The sequence below is a fragment of the Sphaeramia orbicularis genome, chromosome 12 (genome assembly GCF_902148855.1).
Source record: "Sphaeramia orbicularis chromosome 12, fSphaOr1.1, whole genome shotgun sequence".
NCBI lineage: Eukaryota > Metazoa > Chordata > Actinopteri > Kurtiformes > Apogonidae > Sphaeramia > Sphaeramia orbicularis.
The window spans coordinates 54801503-54820900 of NC_043968.1; the positions used below are offsets into that span (position 1 = coordinate 54801503).

Here is a 19398-nt window from a genome sequence, read left to right on the forward strand (position 1 = left end):
GGGGGTTCTGTCATGGTGCACTCTAAAGCCCGACTGATATGGGATATTTGGGGCTGATGCCGATACCGATATTGAAGGCTAAAAAAAGCTGATATCCAATATCCAATATATTGGCTGATATATGAAATAAGAACACTGATCTACACAGGATATAACAATCTTATATTAGATAATTGTGGACAGGTGGATAAACAGTTGCATAAATCTTTGTTTATGTCACAAATATAATTTACACAACTTTCAAATGCAAACTATGCAATCACTAAAATAATTAGAGCAAAAAATATTACTTACCACACAATTATGTTTTCACTCACAAATTTTGATGTGTCTGCCTCATGGCACTACAACTTCTTATGTGGACTAAGTACTAAACTGAGCATGTGCAGAGTGAATTAGGTGAGTCCTAAGTTGTTACTGATTGGAGCAATAGCAAGAGTTACAACTAACCCGTGTTACAACTGTCCCCAGTCTCCCCTACACTATTAATACCCAGGCGTGCCTGCGGAATGAAAATGTGAGGTAGATAGGAAGTGCACGGACATGGGTCTGTGATTTTTGCCTGGGGGAGGGGGTCGGGGTGGGGGTGGGGGGACACCTTGTCAGAGTGCGCGGGGGGGGGGGTATGTGATTGTGTGTGGGGGGGTGATAGTGTCATTGTCAGAGCAGGAGTGAAAGTGAAACTAACTTGCTTTAAAGTTCCTCTTATTCTCCGGGCAGCACACGCACACACACACACACACACACACACACACGCACACACACACACACACAGAATCTCCACGCAGCAAAAAAAGTTAATATATCGGCCACATCAGCTACATATTGGCCGATGTTGATTAATTGGTGATATTCTATAATCGGCCAGCCGATTAATCTGTCGGGCTCTAGTGCACTCCTGTATTGCCACAGACCCCTCCCTCAGACTCATTATCACTGCACCTGCTGGCACCGCACCTGGAGCAGATCCCCATTCGGAGCCTACATAAATGTACAGTGCTGGGTCATTGCTGCTGCTGCTACTCCTTCACACCCCTCCATAGACCATCTTGGGCTTTCAACCCATTGCCATAACCCAAACTCTCACCATCCCTATTCTGTCGTCCTGTGGACTTCCGTGGAAGTTTTGCGTTTCATTCTTATCTATTGTTTTATGTTAAAGGTGGGGTACGAGATCTAAGAAAAACAGTTCGAGCAAGCTACATTTTGAAACTACTCAATTCAAAAGTCCAAACCCCTTTCTTCAGACATCCCCCCGAAACCACGCCTCTAGAGTACTGGCACGCACAATGCTTGTTCCCGAGGGTTCACGAGCGCTGCACAGCAACATTTTGCCACCTCCGGTCCCGGCTCCAGCCCATTTTCTCCCTTCAGCACCATGCATATGAGTCTATCCTTTTACTCCATCCTGACAGAATAACTGTAACTGTGACCGTCTACATTCCATTAAATGTGTGAATATTTGTCGATCATTTGACATCATTAGCTGTGATATCACATATTTCCTCTGTAACAGACATGCTCGGTTGTGAAGCGGTCGATCGACACATGACATGGTCAGTTTACAGATACACTATTAGAACTTTCTTTGTAAAATGAAGACCCTTTGGATCGTTTCTATGACACACAAGTTTGACCCCCCTGCCTTGCAATGAGCAAGCGTCCGGTAAAAAACAGGCATGAAAAGAAGGAAATGTCAGAGACACTCAAATCTGATCAATCAAAATACTTTCAGTGCCATCTTTTGTGAGTGGCCTTGCCTAGACAGTTTAAATGTGTGCCAGGTGAACAACAACAGCAACCCACTAGTCTACTGTGTAGTGAGATATTTGTCATTTTTCAGGTGCCTTTTTGGCTTCTATTGAAAAACTGGAAATCCTCTGTATTTATCCTGTAAAGATGCCTAGTCCTAGAGCAGATAAGATTTGTAATTTGGGACACCTTTTCAAAATGTGCCACAGTGCACTTTCCAAAACACAGGTTAAGAAACTGTCTGAATGAGAGGATGAAAATGGATTTATTGTGTCACCACTGCAAATAGCTGATGCCATTTTACAAGTAATAATCTACCCATCCACATTTTCAAATCCCAGCACCGGGTCTTTAATTTTAATCTCACGCCGCTAAGTTTTATAAACTGCTATCTGACTGAAGCTGCTTATTCACGTCATGTTGATTTAACACAGTTGCTGAGTTGCGAATAGGCGCCACAGCAGATTTGTGCAAATAACAGCAGGTGACAGCGCTGTCAGTGAAGAGCATTTGAATGAGATGCCAGAATACGTCTCATTTTGCCTTCAACAATTTAGCATCTGCTTGACAAATAATGAGGTAGAATGTATTTCCTGTTATCAACTTTGCTGGCTCTGGTGTCAAAACAAGTGCCATTATGGATATGACACCACTTGACAGGTCTTATGTCATGTGTACAGTGCTGTCATTTGAACGTCTAAGTGACCATGTCAAATTAGGTTGGAGCCACTTATCATGTCACTGTTTTTCAATTTTACTGCTTCGGGCTCATCAATTTTGTTTAGCATTAAGGGCATTATTTTTAGTTTGCTGACAGCCCCTTGACAGTTTCTAAATGATGTTTCACATCTTCCACTACTTCATTCGTTAAAAGCCTGGCTTTTGGCCAGATGTTGCTTTACTTGCCGGAGCAAGCACAAAAACAGTCTGGCTTCTCAGCATGCATGACATACACTACCTCATGCACTATCCTGAACCGTACTGATAAAGTTATTTGATTGCTCTCACATCAGAGAGATGGGGCTTTTACAGATGTAAGTGCTGCGATTAGTGAGCTGCAGCACAGACTAGTATTAGGTCATGGGAGCTGCTGTGCAGGGCCATCAATGACAGTCATTGACTCAAGATGAAACTAAGCTGTTTGACAAATTCAATCAAGTAAGCCATCAATTTTCACACAACTCATATTCCTTTTTTACTTGATCTCTTCAATATAGCAGGCAGCACTTGCACATATAACTCTGTAAATGTTAAAATACAATAGATGAGACCAGTAATGCTCTCAATCGTTGATTATATCACTTCTATCCCTCATGCTGTTATGTTTTGTTTTCCAACAGCAAAGATCGACTACCAGCCCGCCCTGCCCAGCCAGAGACAGTACCTCACCCAGAACATGCCAGTGGGACACATGATAAAATTTGTTATTACCTACCAAACGGTGAGTGACAAAGGTGCAATACATATAAGCAACAAGTTTCTAGATATGACAATTAGAAGGAACAGCTGCAAAAACCATCCTCTTGAAAATAATCACCAGTGGTGCTACAATATACGGAATAGGCTTCATACAGTGGTTTAAAAAAGTTTTCGGACACCATTAAAATTTTACACACTCAAATATTATCATGTAGTATTTGCAGAAAAGTCTTTTTTGTGTTTCAAAGCATGTGGCTGCAACAGATACAAACAAATGCTAATTTTTATTTTATTATTATTATTTTTTTATTGTTGATAAGAAAAAAAACAACAAATATTAAATTCTTGACAGTTTCAACATGCATGGCATACACTACACAGATGCGTTTTATTATCTTGCTAAAACATCCAATTTTGACCTCAATGGAACAGAAACGTGCAGAAAAGAGCGTGTAGCTTTGCAGAATGGAACAATACTTGTCAGAGTTCAGTGGAGGGGGGATTCTTAATGCAATTATCACAAATGCTTTGGGGGTCCAAAAACTTTTTCCATCACTGTACAATGATGCACCTGCTCAAACCTGCTCAAGGTTGTTATGTGACCTTGACTTCATTGCAAACTCACACAGCTTTTACACTGCAAAAATCAAAATCTTACCAAGTGTATTTTTCTCATTTCTAGTCAAAATATCTCATCACACTTAAAATAAGACATAATCACCTAAAGAGTAACTTTTCAGTGAGATATAAGAACTTATTTTTAGACAATAGACCTTGAAGTTATTATTATTATTATTATTATTATTATTATTAGTAGTAGTAGTAGTAGTAGTAGTAGTAGTAGTATATTGATATTCATATAAAATAATAATTGCTATATAGAGATCATAAGGAACAGAGACTGAGGGTAGGAGTATGTAAGTTTTTACTTCTTCCTACTCCTTTTCGAGCATGTATAATTAAATTTCATTTATTTTATTTATTTACTTATCAACCTTTTATGTACCAGTACTGATATTTTGTTGGTTGATTTTTGTTTTGATTTCACTGTCTACATGTTCGAAATAAAGATTTCAATCAGTCAATCAAAAATCTTATTTCAAGAAATCTTACCAAGACCATTTTCACTTGTTCCATTGGCAGATTTTTGCTTGAATTAAGCAAAAAATAAATAAATTCTTGAACTGAGCAAAAAAAAAAAAAAAAAAAAAATTGCCAATGGAACAAATGAAAATTATCTTGGTAAGATTTCTTGAGATAAGATTTTCAAGATCTATTGTCTAAAAATAAGTTCTTATATCTCATTGAAAAGTAACTCTTTAGGTGATTATGTCTTATTTGAAGTGTGATGTGATATTTTGACTAGAACTGAGAAAAATACACTTGGTAAGATTTAGATTTTTGCAGTGTGGTTATGTCCTAAACTTGTATCATTTTGGGATAATGTATATTCAACAATTGTTAAAATATTGGATCGTGCAATCCCTAAAACATATTTGGTGATGTATTTCAGATATATCATCAATAATAATATAATTAAAATGATAGATATTAGTTTAAAATACTATTAGCAGTGTGTAAAAAGGCCCTTACCAAAAAATGGTGCAGATTAGAACTACCTACAACTAGCAAATGGCGACAAATTGTGAATAGAATATTTGAGATGGAGATTCTGACCCACAGATTGAAGAGTAAAGAGGCGCAGTGTCATGATAAATGGGAGAAATGGACAAGTTTCATTTCAGCGTCACGTTACTAAAGCCAATTGTTAGTCACAAAGGTTTTTTATGGTCAATGAATCCCAAATGTCCTTTATGTTTGTATTGTACAGAATTCAAAGAATAAAAATAGAGTTAAAAAAAAAAAAAAAAAAAAACTCACAAAGTACAATTTATCACCAACAGAACATCCATCTAAAACTGAAAGTGATCTCAAAGTTCAACATCTTTCATATTTAATACTATATACTGTAAATCCATCATAATATATGAAAAAGAGAAATGTAAGACCATATGAAAGGTACACAAGCAAATCTGCATTCAGCTTTCCAAGGCCAAGGACGCAATTACATTGATATATGTATATATGTATGTATTCTGTGTGAAATGTTGTCTTTCAAGTGAAATGCAAGAATATTTCCCAGTAATGGAGGGGGCAGTAAAAGTACTTTCATAAACTGTATATGCAGACAAATCTACAAAGAAGAAGGCAGTTCATTCAGACAGTGTTTTTGTGCCTCATGGAAAAGAGCATCTTATGCAGTTCATCTTGTTTAATCTTTTCCATTTACCTCATTACAGCTGCACAATTAATTAGCAAAATGTTTCTCCACCTTGTTACTTAGATTGGTTTTATCTGTTGTAATGAACAAAAAAAATCATCTGTGTAAATAGAAAGCTTTATGAGGTTGCCAAGATGCATTTAGGTTCAGATAAATATGAAGATGAATAAAGAGGAGGCAGGTACAGAATATGGTTCTTTGACAAAGACGCTCAGAATGTGATCACAACAGGTGAGGATGAACTACATCACATGAGGGCTGACTCCCACCGGAGCCGTGGGTGGGTTTTTGGGTTCGATGGTGTTATTTGCAGGCACATGGTTGAAAACATGACTCAACACTGCTGTGTGTGTTTTTACATTTAAAATATATTCACAACAAGCTGTCATGACAAATGACGGACCGCTCATATGTCGATGTGATGAAGCTCTTCTCTCCGCTGATAAACTTATCAACTATGTTCATTTTCATCCGTTTATCTCATTTCATCTGAGAGTTTGAGTTTGATCCCAGTTTAGTTTTAGTTACTTGCAAATAAATTGTTTAGAAGGATTAACTCTGTTTAGACCAGGGGTGTCAAACTGAGAACTGCACATTTTTGTCTGTATTTAAGCGCAAAAAAGTCAAATTAAACTATGAGAGTTTTTACATTTACAAACTATCCTTTCGCAAAAATGTGCATTACCTGAAAAATCTGAAATTTTGTGCAAAATGTGCAATTTCAACAATATTATACCTCATCATGCATACATGTGCATTATATGAAGAGCACAGTTGATCTACAAAGCATAAGTAAGGGACACAATATTGTTGGAATTTGAAACTAAAATGAGTTTGACATATTTGACTGTCAATATCTTCAGTAGGGATGGGAATCGATAAGAATTTAATGATTCCAATTCCATTATGGATTTTGCTTATCGATCCTCATTGGGTGAGGGAATAAAAGAGTACAAACGGGTGTGTGTGCATTAACTGTCATATTTCCATCTGTGCACAGAAAATACAGTATATGCAGTCTGTACAAATAATAATAACAGATGACACTGGGCCCGGTTTTGGGGGTGGGGCGGGGGCACGTGTACAGTGAAAGTGAAACTAAAGACACTTTACTAATTCCTCTACTGCCGCATTTCCTCTCTGTGGAACCAGTTCGACTCGGCCCGTCTCTGTTGTTATGCACCTCATTTCCTTTCCCTTACCTTTGGAAACTTGTATTGGAGGGGGTACGACGTTTGTTGCCCGCACCGGAGCCAGAACTGGGCCCGGATGACGGCCTGGTGTTCACTCCGCCGCTAGATTCACAAGCACTGCTGAGTAGCAAATCAAATGAATCACATGCTGTGGACAAATGTTTGAGCATATTGGAGGGATTCCACCCTTTTGAAGAAATGGAAGCTTTGCAAGTGTTCCAAGTGGCCCTGGTGTCGTCTTTTTAGACCGTTTCTGCCTCAATGCCATGTTGGCTACGTTCTGACCAAAACAATGCAGCGTATGCGTGACGTCATTGCGCATGCGCAATGAACGCGGAATCGATGAGCAGAATCGTTAAGCAGGCAGGCAAATAATTCCAAGGAATCGAGCTACTGGGATCCGGTTCTCAAAAGGAACCGGTTCTCGATTCCCATCCCTAATCTTCAGTGTCATTTTTTGCACAAATTCATCCTGCTGGCCAGATCACAACCTTTGGCAGGCCAATTTTGACCCACATGCCGTATTTACACCCATGATTTAGATGTTTTATTGCATGTAAGAGAGGAAAATCATGGGGGGGGGGGGCATACATTATTCATTTTGTTCATTTTGTTATAATAATAAGGTAAATGGCCAGTACTTATATTGCACTTTTCCACACTTTTATGGTGCCTAAAGCACTTTACAAAGCCTCACAATCACCCATCCACACTCATACACTAGTAGGCCGCTGCCACCATGCAAGGCACGTACTGAGCGTACTCCACTTTGGGTCCACATCGAATCTGCCTAGGGGACTTCTGATGAGTTAAATATGCCCGACTCTGCAAGCTGAACTGAAGACGCAAAAGTGCTGTTGCATTCTCACTTTTAGACGAACGTTTAGACGTGTGTTTTGGGGAAAAAATCTGCATGCAGGCAGACATGCAAAAAGTGCGTGAAAATTCCTATTTATCAATGTAGTATGCACACCAGGTCAGTAGCGCCTGCAGCTGCATACTGAGTGACATTAGAGAGAGAGAGAGAGAGAGAGAGAGAGAGAGAGAGAGAGAGAGAGAGAGAGGAGAGAGAGAGAGAGAGAGAGAGAGAGAGAGAGAGAGAGAGAGAGAGAAAGACAGACAGACAGTGATACATATAGACACGTAACTGGGAGATGATGGAGAGCCTTACTTGGAACTATGTCCAAAGGCTTTGAGCCGCTGGGGGGAGAGGGGGGCTGTGCCGGTCTGTAGTCTTGTGGGGGGTGGGAGGTGCAGTTGGGGGGATGGGGCACCAAGCTAATACAATTGTAGGGGAAACACTGACAAGAAAGAGAATAAATGCAGTAAATAATCAAAATCTACCATTCTAAGTCTTAGGAGCGACACCCAAACAAGCTGTTCCCTACTGGACTTTAAAGTTTTATCTGAAGTTTTTAACCTTTTTCTATATTATCTGCTCTTTTTTTCAAACCTGTGTATACACATAGTTAAACAGTGAAATGTTAGGTATTTTATTGAAACTTTTCCACACCTATACACTCAAGTTTTACACAACCTTGGAGAAAATGCTGGAACCCAGATAAGCTCTCTAAAAACCTGGGGAGAAGCCTGCAAAATGACTGAAGTAAAAGAAATAACTTCAGACAGAAATGTGCCAAAGGAGCCGAAATATAAAGCAATTAACAAGCTGCAAAGGTATGAATGCTAAATAAAATGAGCAATCACGATTTAAGATTACATAACTGGGTTGCTTCATGAATAAAATTAAATTGGTGCAGTTTGTAGTATGACATGGTACAACTGATTAACCCTCAAAGATCTAAAACATCTACTTATCTAATATGTTTAACCTTCTGGTATCCAGGTGAGCATGTTATACACACTTTGCACTTCATGTTATAGAAAGTCATATTATTATTTTTACCCCGCCCCCTGAAGGGGAGACAAGGGGTATTGTTTTTGGTATGGTTTGTTTATTTCTTTGTTTGTTAACACTTTAGCAGCAAAACTATTGGTTAAATTCATACCAAACTGGGTTTATAGATTGTCAGTGACCCAGAATAGATGTCATGACATTTTGAGAAAAGTAGGTCAAAGTTCAAATTTTTTTTATGATTTTAAAAAATCTTTCCATTTACCAGTTTTTATGCTTTATTGATTGATTGATTGATTGATTGGTTGGTTGATTGAAAAAACAAACAAAAAAACCAAACAAAATAACGTTTTTGTGTTTTTTGCATCAAAAATGGTTTGGTTACATTACAAACATGACATTTAAAAAGTTAAAAAAAAATATGACTATTATTGAGTATTTGGTATTTTTGTTTACAAGTTGAGTTCAAGTAGATGAATTACAAAAAAAAAGTAAAATAAAAAAGGCAAAAACAAATTTTATATATATATATATATATATATATATATATATACACACACATATATATATATATATATATATATATATATATATATATATATATATATATATATATATATATATATATACATACATATGTATCAGTGGCGATTTCTCATAGACTGCAAGGGAAGCCCGGCTTCCCCTAAAATTACGAAAATTAAATGGTTAAATATGTTCGGTTGTGTTGACATTTTATTGACTACAAATGCGTTAGAACACGTTCATCTCAAAGATGAGTTCGTTCAGAATCAGCTTTATCACAAACCAACGGACGCGATGTTGTTCACTTCTCATACATTCCCGTTGCGCTGTTTTCTCATCCATCTCTGCTCAGTGCATTTGCCCGTAGACTGCGGTTGTCTATGGGCTTCAATGGGACTGAATGGAACAGTTTTTTTCATTGCGTCAAAACTGGACGGTAATTGGAAAAATGTCACGATGTTGTCCCGCCCCCGGACGCCGGGCGTCTCTGGGGGTGAATGGAGCTGTGGGCGGAGCTCGGCCGGGCTGGGCGCCAGAATCCCACGTGCTGATTGGAGGATCGGTCGAAAGGCTGAATCCCGTTTGATTGACAGCTAGTTTCAGATCTCCTCCTTCACTGACACAGTTGAATTTACTACTGTCGCGCATTCTGCTGTGAAATCAAGAGAGAAAGTACAACGAAATTACTCGTTCATTTCTCGCACTGTAAATAAAACACACTCATTGTACTTTCTTGTTTCAATTTAACATAATTTCAGCATTTTCTTGTTTCAGTTCCATAATTTAATCATTTCTTGTTCGAGTTTAATATCGTTTTGTAGATAGTTAAATTAATCATACTGTTGGCTAGGTCAGAGTGAAAGGAGCATCTCTAGTTTAAAAAGGCTGAAGTCTTACACCCACAACACAATGGGCCAACGCAATCTAAGCAGCCCAGCTCTGCTGGATATTGAGAGGACACTGGTTAAGTCCCTGGAAAAGATGCCTACTTGGTACAATAAGGTCACTGAGCATTTTCTTAATTCTTTTTTTTTTTTTTTTTAATGTAAGCCGACAATGAGGTTCCCCTGTCTGAAAGACGAGCAGCCGTCACTTATATATATATATATATATATATATATATATATATATATATATATATATATATATATATATATATATATATTACATTACTGTTGGTGATTAGGAAGAGTGGGAACTAGAGGGTTAAATCCTGTTGATCCACTAATCCACTACATGTAAATAATTCATTTAAAATGCAGTTTGTCATCTTTTCGTGGTCATCAGATATGACCCATTTGGACGTTCAGAGGCTCCATAGTTACCGTGGAAACACTGTCATCTTCTACAATATTGACTCACCAGTAAAACCCACGGAGTTGGATCAATGGCAGCGGATGTAGATGTTTTCAGTGTTCAGTTAATGATATATTTTTACCAAAAAGACACTTTTTCTTCTGCTTCCTCTGTTTTGACGTCATTACCTTTGAATTTACTCTGAGCATCTACATGATCAGTCAGCTAAATATAGGAAAATACCTGGTTTTCACTGAAAAATGCAGAGAATAAAATAATAAATCACTTAAGAAAGGTTAGACATACGGATATATTTATTTGGCAAAATCGTTTTAGGTCTCTAAGGGTTAAATACAGAGGAAAACTCATTGTCCTGGAGGAGATGGGATAAATATTATTGGCTGACCTTGTATTATAAAATTGGATTTGTCAATTTAACTTATAAACACTAAAATCAGACTGGGAGAGGGTTGTGAGTATAAAAAAAAAAATAAACAAAAAACTAATTTGGAAATGGTTTAGATAAAAACTAGGGAGGATTCTTTGAGATTGGAACAAAAGAGTAGAACAGATAAATCCGATGGAAGATGCTGCTGTTTTGATTAAATATCTTTGCAGACAGAAAATACAGTTTATGTAGCATGAATCTAAAACAAGCTGAACGACTGCCCAAATGACTGATGGCAGGTATCCCAGAAATGTACAACAAAAAACAGCAGCAACAGAAAGCCAAAGGCACTCCAGTTATAATAATAGTAATCCTTTATTACCTCAATGAAAACTCAGCAATGTGTCCACATCAGAACATGAAATCATAAGAGAAACATATGCTCACTTTGATACTCAATATAACCCAGGTCATGTAAAAAATAAATAAATAAATAAAGATGACGGAACAAACGAAAATGCATAGGTAAGTAAATCCAAATTGAGATGCTTTTATCTGGCCAATTTGGTACCTACAGTTGAGGAATAGTACCATCTCCACTTTAAATATCTATTTTCTTTAAAATCCCCTGTTTTAACCCTTTCATGCATGAATTATGAGAACCTTGATCAAGATTTTTTTCTTGAGTGATTTTATTCCTCTTTAGGCTTAAAAAAAACAATGCAAATACATGTTTTTATGAAGCTATTTTTCATGGAGTTGAGAAAATGTCCACTAAGCTGGACACCATGTGTTTAATTTTTGAGGACGCAAAGAAACATGCATTTACAGATATACTGTGAGAAAACTATGAAATAAAAAACATTTTAATGGTGCTAATTTGATGTTTTCTTACATTTTAACATACTCTACTAGTCATTACTCATTTCATGGAGATAATACGCAAAACCTAACCCTAACCCTAACCCTAACAATAACAAGGAATTGATTTACACTCAAACATGTTAGATTACGTTTATCAAGCACAGTAAAGTTACAGTAATGTTATCAGTTGCAGTGTATGGGATAATGCAAAAGCATCCAATGTGTTGGCTGATATGGAACTAAAACAACAAAATCCATGAATAAACAAGAGAACAGTTGTAGAAAAGCTGTCCATTGTAGTGACCACTATGCATGAAAGGGTTAAAGTCAGGAGGGACTTATTTAACTCACGTTGCTAAGCAGTTGCCAGGGGGAGGGACAGAAAGCAGCCTTGCATGTCAGGAGAAAGTACCAGTGCGCAGTACCACGCTGCATGATGGGAAATGAAATTAAAAACAGGAACGACTCATTTACTAACTTTAGTCCCTAGATATCTGTATTAATATATTAATTGTCGTTTAAATTTTAAAGAATGACTTAGCAAACAATTTTTGTCAGTACTTATAAAATATAGACGAGCATGTTTTCCCAAAAGTCAGCTCTCCCCAGTATAAAAACTACCACATCTAGAACCTGTGGTTCCCCATGAGTCAACGCACTAGTTAAAGTATAATAATGTTGTTGTTGTTTTTTTTGTACTAATCAGACAGCCTTAGTATGGAAGCGTATTGCATTCACAAAAAAAAATAATTTCGGCTCTGTTTTTCTGAATTAATGAAATAATTATCTCATAATTACGAGAAAAAATAAGTTAAAAAATTTTTTTTTACTGTTTTCCGAAAAAAAAAAAAAAAAAAAAGCTCTGTTTTTATGAGTTTACGAGATACTGTTTTCCGAAAAAAAAAAAAAAAAAAGCTCTGTTTTTATGAGTTTATGAGATACTGTTTCCTGAAAAAAAAAAAAAAAGCTCTGTTTTTATGAGTTTACGAGATACTGTTTTCCGAAAAAAAAAAAAAAAAAGCTCTGTTTTTATGAGTTTACGAGATACTGTTTTCCGAAAAAAAAAAAAAAAAGCTCTGTTTTTATGAGTTTACGAGATACTGTTTTCCGGAAGAAAAAAAAAAGCTCTGTTTTTATGAGTTTACGAGATACTGTTTTCCGGAAAAAAAAAAAAAGCTCTGTTTTTATGAGTTTACGAGATACTGTTTTCTGAAAAAAAATAAAATGTGGCTGTGTTTCTCTGTCAGTGGGACAGTGGTCCCTGGTCCAGGCAGGAGCTCCTTCTATCTGTGCTGCTGAAAGCCTCTCGGGGGAGCGTGAAGTTGTTTCCGTTCTCGTAACCGGTTCCGATTACGGATCATGGAACTAGTTTCGTTCACAGAAATCAGAACCAAGCCCCGCTTCGTGCACGGATCAAGCCCTTCAAGCACACCGGCGCTCGGAGCCTGTAACCCGGCTTCCTGACAGGGCACGACCGCGGTGATGGGAGCTGGCATTAATGAAGTCAAATAAAATGACATTCACCAGCATTAAAGAAAATATACACAGCAGAAGAGTGCAAATGTGGATTCATTTATTTGTCAGACCTGATGGAAAGCATTAGTCAGAACTAGATCCATGGAGGAGCGGCTTGGTGTACCGGTTCGTCCCCCCTCCAATAACTTTCCATCAGGTCCAGGCGGACAGCTATCCGCTCCCCGGTGTGTAAGCCGGATTGGAGCGGGTGGACGGAGCAGCTCAACTCGACAGAACAGCGGCGCTCGGAGCCTGTAGCCCGGCTTCCTGACAGGACAGGACGCGGTGATGTGACTTGGCATTAATGACTACCACTACTACTAGGACTCCTGCCATGGGGCGGGTGTCCTGTCCCGGTGCATTGGGCCGACCAGGTGAACCAGTGTTTTCCATGGCTGGTGGTCTTGCTCCAGCTGCTCTGCGTCCTCCATGGTAACTCCATGTTGTTGGAGGTCGCCTGCAATGACGATGAGCCATCGGGTGCGGGACTTGCCTTGTGGTCGTTTCCAGTCTGCGGCCTTCGGGTCAAATTGAAGGATGGCTCTTGTTGGATGGTCAGGAGGGAGGCGGAGGACATGACCGAACCAGCGGGTGCGACGTTGCGCGGCCAGGCTGGATGCTTTGGGCTGGCGTGTGCAGGCTCCAAGCACCTGACTGGAAACCCGCCGGGTCCACCTGATGTTTTCGATGGTTCTGAGAGCCCTGCTATCAAAGCCATCTATTCTGGCAGCCAGAGTCTGGTTTAAGGGCCGTGTTTCCGAGCCATAGAGCGGGATGGAGAGGACGGCAGAGTTGTAGATCCGGAGCTTCGTCCTGCGTGAGATGGTCTGGTGCCGCCACAGTGGTTTCCAGAGAGACTGCAGAGCTGATGCTGCCAGGGCTCTTCTGCGGGTAATCTCTGGTTTTAGGTCCCCGTTGTCTGTCACCACCCCAGATACACAAAGCTCTTGACAGGTTCTACAATGTCATTACCAAGCTGCAAGGGAGGTGGATCTGGCCCATCACTGACATGCGTGAGGTTGGTTTTTGTCCAGTTCACTTGGAGGCCAAGCTTCTGTGCCTCTTCACTGTAACTGCCCAGAGCATCTGTCAGCTGACTGTAGGATGTGCTGAGCAGGATGGTGTCAGCAGCGTACTCCAGGTCCTGGCATTAATGAAGTCAAATAAAATGACATTCACCAGCATTAAAGAAAATAGAAACAACAGAAGAGTGCAAATGTGGATTCATTTATTTGTCGGACCTAATGGAACGCATTAGTCAGAACTAGATCCGTGGAGGAGCTCTTGGTGCCCCGGTTCACCCCCCACCCCCATAGCTTTCCACCTGGACCTGATGGAAAGCTGTCCGGGGGTGGGGGGTGAACCGGGACACCAAGACGCATATTTTCTTTAATCATGGTGAATGTCATTTTATTTGACATCATTAATGCCAACTCCCATCACCGCGTCCTGTCCTGTCAGGAAGCCGGCTACAGGCTCCAAGCGCCGCTGTTCTGTCGAGTTGAGCTGCTCCGTCCACCCGTTCCAGTCCGGCTTACACACCGGGGAGCGGATAGCTGTCCACCTGGACCTGATGGAAAATTATTGGAGGGGGGACGAACCGGTACACCAAGCCGCTCCTCCATGGATCTAGTTCTGACTAATGCTTTCCATCAGGTCTGACAAATAAATGAATCCACATTTGCACTCTTCTGCTGTGTATATTTTCTTTAATGCTGGTGAATGTCATTTTATTTGACTTCATTAATGCCAGCTCCCATCACCGCGGTTGTGCCCTGTCAGGAAGCCGGGTTACAGGCTCCGAGCGCCGGTGTGCTTGAAGGGCTTGATCCGTGCACAAAGCGGGGCTTGGTTCTGATTTCTGTGAACGAAACTAGTTCCATGATCCGTAATCGGAACCGGTTACGAGAACGGAAACAACTTCACGCTCCCCCGAGAGGCTTTCAGCAGCACAGATAGAAGGAGCTCCTGCCTGGACCAGGGACCACTGTCCCACTGACACAGAAACACAGCCACATTTTATTTTTTTTCAGAAAACAGTATCTCGTAAACTCATAAAAACAGAGCTTTTTTTTTTTTTTTTTTCCGGAAAACAGTATCTCGTAAACTCATAAAAACAGAGCTTTTTTTTTTTTTTTTTTGGAAAACAGTATCTTGTAAACTCATAAAAACAGAGCTTTATTTTTTTTTTCCGGAAAACAGTATCTCGTAAACTCATAAAAACAGAGCTTTTTTTTTTTTTTTTCAGGAAACAGTATCTCATAAACTCAGAAAAACAGCGCCGATTTTTTTTTTTAACTTATTTTTTCTCGTAATTATGAGATAATTATCTCATTAATTCAGAAAAACAGAGCCGAAATTATTTTTTTTTGTGAATGCAATACGCTTCCGTACCTTAGACATTCTCTGCCTGATGTTTTTTTTTTTTTTTTTTCCATTGGACATTTTTAGAATACCTGCAATTAGTCAGACAGCTTTTTTTTTTTTTTTTTTTTAAGTTTTGATCTACTTTTCTACCTTCACTCTTAACATTACTTTAGGGACTTTTTTGTGCTCTTGACCCAGTACACTCAAACATTTTTCTTCAGTACTGATGTTTGGGTTGCTTTTGAAGGCACTGGCTTATGCAATGTGGCAATCTTTCAGACATCTTTAGAAAGGCTTTGATTGACAAAGGCACTAAAATGATTGCTTCCTAAACTCCCATGACCTGAGCTTTCATTTTGTATGCATTTTTAATTTCTTCAGCTTTTTGGGATATGAAATAGTGTATAAATACAAGTGTAAAATCCTCTTGTGTGGGGACAGTGGTTTTACTACACAATGCAACACTTTCATTTTCTGCAAGAAGAAAAACGGCAAATAAAGCAACACATGTAAAAGCCTGTTCAACATTTCCTGCCTCGGCATATCTTCCTCGGTTCACTAGGATTGTTCTTTGTTCCGTTTATCGACCCCTGTGAAACACTGCATAAACAGCCGCGTTCCGTTTGCAGCACATTACATGTCACACACTGCAAATAACATTTCCCCGAACAGCCGTGTTCTCTGCAACACAATGAAAATTTTAATAGAAATTCTACACCTTCACAATGATTTAGGCTCCAGTGTCTGCAAACAAATACTTCCTAATCAGCAGTAATAGTCCCAGGGTTCTCAGAGGAGTGCTTCCTAATTAGCAGCATCCTGGTTTGTTATTATTTGCATCCCACATCAAGGTACAAATGTCATTAAGCATCAATACACAAGATTCAAGCATAAAGTCTGAAGAGCTTTAGGACCTTGGATTTAGCTGCAAAGATGTTTGACAGTAGTTTGTCTTTACACTGATCAGCTAATAAAACTTTTGCTGCCACTTGACGGAACAAAAACATGTTGATTCCTGAGAACAGGTTTATAGAAAATGAGTTAAGTATAACCTGCAGAAATCTCCAGGGTCTCTGGTGCCTTGTTGATCGAAGCCATAAATCACAGACATTTTTACTTACAGCTGACCTTTCACTAAGCCCCACCACACTTAGTTGCTGTTGCTATGTCTGTCAAGCTTTAGCATGTCAACTTGTTGTGTACGAGCAGTTCTGTCAGGTAACTTTTGTCATAGCCCGTTGTCAAGTACGTGCAAGGCAAGTTTATTTATGTAGCACATTTCAGCAACAAGGCAATTCAAGGTGCTTCACACAAGACACTGAAATACAACGACAAGAGAAAAAGAAACACATTTAACACATTATAAAAGAAACATGTAAAAGGTGATTATAAACAGCAAGTAAGAAAACAACATATAAAACCCAAAAATATAAAAACACGCACATATTATAGTAAGAGTTGCAGCGCAGAGTTTCAAAAGAGAATGTAAAATTTAAAAAGTTAAAAGCCTTTTAGTCAAAGGCAGCAGTGAACAGGTGAGTCTTTAACCTTGACTTAAAAGAACTCAGACTCTCAGCAGACCTGATATTTTCTGGTAGTTTGTTCCAGATATACGGAGCATAGAAACTGAACAGTGATTCTCCATGTTTAGTTCTGACTTTTGGAACACAGAGCAGACCTGCACCAGACCACCGGAGTGGTCTGGATGGTTCATACTGGACTAGAAGGTCTCTGATGTATTTTGGACCTAAACCATTCAGTGCTTTATATGCTAGTAAGAGAATTTTAAAGTCTATTCTGTGAGAGACAGGGAGTCAGTGTAGAGACCTCAGAACTGGACTGATGTGGTCCACTCTCTTGGTCTTAGTGAGGATTCGAGCAGCAGCATTCTGGATCAGCTGCAGTCGTCTGATAGACTTTTTAGGCAGACTAGAGAAGATACTGTTACAGTAGTCAGCTCGACTAAAGATAAATGCATGGACAAGTTTTTCGAGGTCCTGCTGCGATAACAGTGTAAGTACTAAGGCTACATTCAGACTGCAGGCAAATGTGGCCCAAACTTGATTTTTTTTTTTTTTTTGCCCATATGTGACCTGTATCCGATCTGTTAAAGACAGTTAGACCAGCACAAATTTGATTTTTTTTACAATCCAACCCAGGCCACTTTCATGTGGTCCTAAATTTGATACGTGTCTGATCTGGTTGCATTTATCCAACCTTTACGTCACTGAAATGCGACAAACATCCCAGGGAGAGGAGTGGCAGTAAAAACATCCCATCTCCCTCTTATGATAAACAGCACAGAAGTTGAGATGGTGAGTAGTTTTAAATTTCTTGATGTCACTATCATCGACGAGCTCAGCTGGCACTTCAACATTAGCATCATTGTTAAAAAATCACTGCAATGGCTTTTCTTTCTGCGCAAATTAAAGGAATTTACTTTAAACTTCCAGATTTTATCAAATTTCTATTGTTGCATGATTGAAAGCATCCTTACCTTCTCGCTTACAGTGGGGTTTGGTAATCTAACTGTGTAGGATCAAAAATCCCTAAACAGAGTCGTCCGTTTTGCCCGTAGGACCACTGGTATTAACCTGCCAGATCTTGATGTCATTTACAGTTCTAGGTTTCTGTCCCGGGTCTTAGGTATTGTAAAGGACCCTACTAGTCACCCTGGCGCTAGTCTTTTTGTTCTTCTTCCATCTGGAAGACGCTATCGTTCTATCACATGTTCTACCTCTCGGTCTGCCAACAGTTTCTTTCCCAGTGCTGTGCGTAGCCTGAACAATTCAATATCACATAATTAACAATGTATGGTGTATGTTTTATTTTTGTATTTGTGTATAAATAATGCACTTTATATCCATGCACTTTGTCCAAGTGAGTGTCGGTTGATCTACAGGGGCATCTGTCTTTTTATTACTCTTATTCAAGTGATTTTTCATAGTTTTTTACTTTGTACTGTCTTTTATGTATTCTTACGCTGAGCTCTTGCAACTCATTTTCAAGTGTTTTTTCTGCAAATGGCAAATAAATTGATTCTGATTCTGAACATTTTTACTTCTGTAAACACAGTGAGTGCCTGCATGGTCACGTATTACGTCAGGAACTGTTTCGCAAATGAGGGTCACTTCAGGGTCGCATTCAGTTAATACTCAAAACTGACATACAAAAAAACACATGTCACCAAAAACTCTGAATTGTGGGTTAAGACCTGCTGTATGAACGTAGCCTAAGTCACTGCTCCGTCAGTCAGGCAAGGTCACCGACAATGTTGCCTCCTTCATGGGCGATTCCAGCATCGGTAGTGACGCAGTAACGTTGTATTGTCCGATTACCTGGGCTGAGATGGACTGGTCAGTGCCCCCGTGCAGCAGACACCAATCTAAGATGACACATTACAGGTCAGTGCTGGTTCCTATCTTTAGGTCAGTGGCAGAGTGTAAAGTTTATGGCTGCACAAACAACAAATGCGAACATGTGTTTTCCATTCAATGTTGCTGACCGACTGCTGCTTCTTTACTTGTACCTGTGGAAACAGCGAGCGTACGTAACTTCCGGTTGGCAGTGGCTGCCCCCGCCTGTAATTCACATAATAAAAAGGACCAGTGTGGTTTATGGTGATTATGGTGCTTATAAGTAATACACAAGGGATAAATAATGTAGTAAGCATGACCAGTACGGGTACACTTTAACCCTTTTTCAGGCAAGTGACTGTTTTTGGTAATTTCTGCATACATTACAAGAGTGGCAGCAACAGTTCCAGTGAGGACAGTGAGTCAACAATCTCAGGTCCAATGTGGTCTACAGGGTCTGTAAGGTCCACCTCTGTATGAACAGTGAGTGTACCTGCTTTGTTAGGTACCATGAAATAATGGTACTAATGTCAGGGTGTCCAATCCTGGTCCTCGAGGGCATGCTTGCATGTTTTCGATGTATCCTT

The 19398-nt window shown here is 39.3% G+C and overlaps 1 protein-coding gene across 1 annotated transcript in view; it reads left to right on the forward strand.

Annotated features, from left to right (window-relative positions):
* The window catches only part of LOC115429107 (probable flavin-containing monoamine oxidase A), a 131335-nt gene that overhangs the window by 73118 nt on the left and 38819 nt on the right, over positions 1–19398 (forward strand). The window contains exon 8 of the mRNA XM_030148358.1: positions 3093–3193. Coding sequence (XP_030004218.1) covers positions 3093–3193 — 101 coding nt within the window. The remainder of the gene's footprint in view (positions 1–3092; positions 3194–19398) is intronic.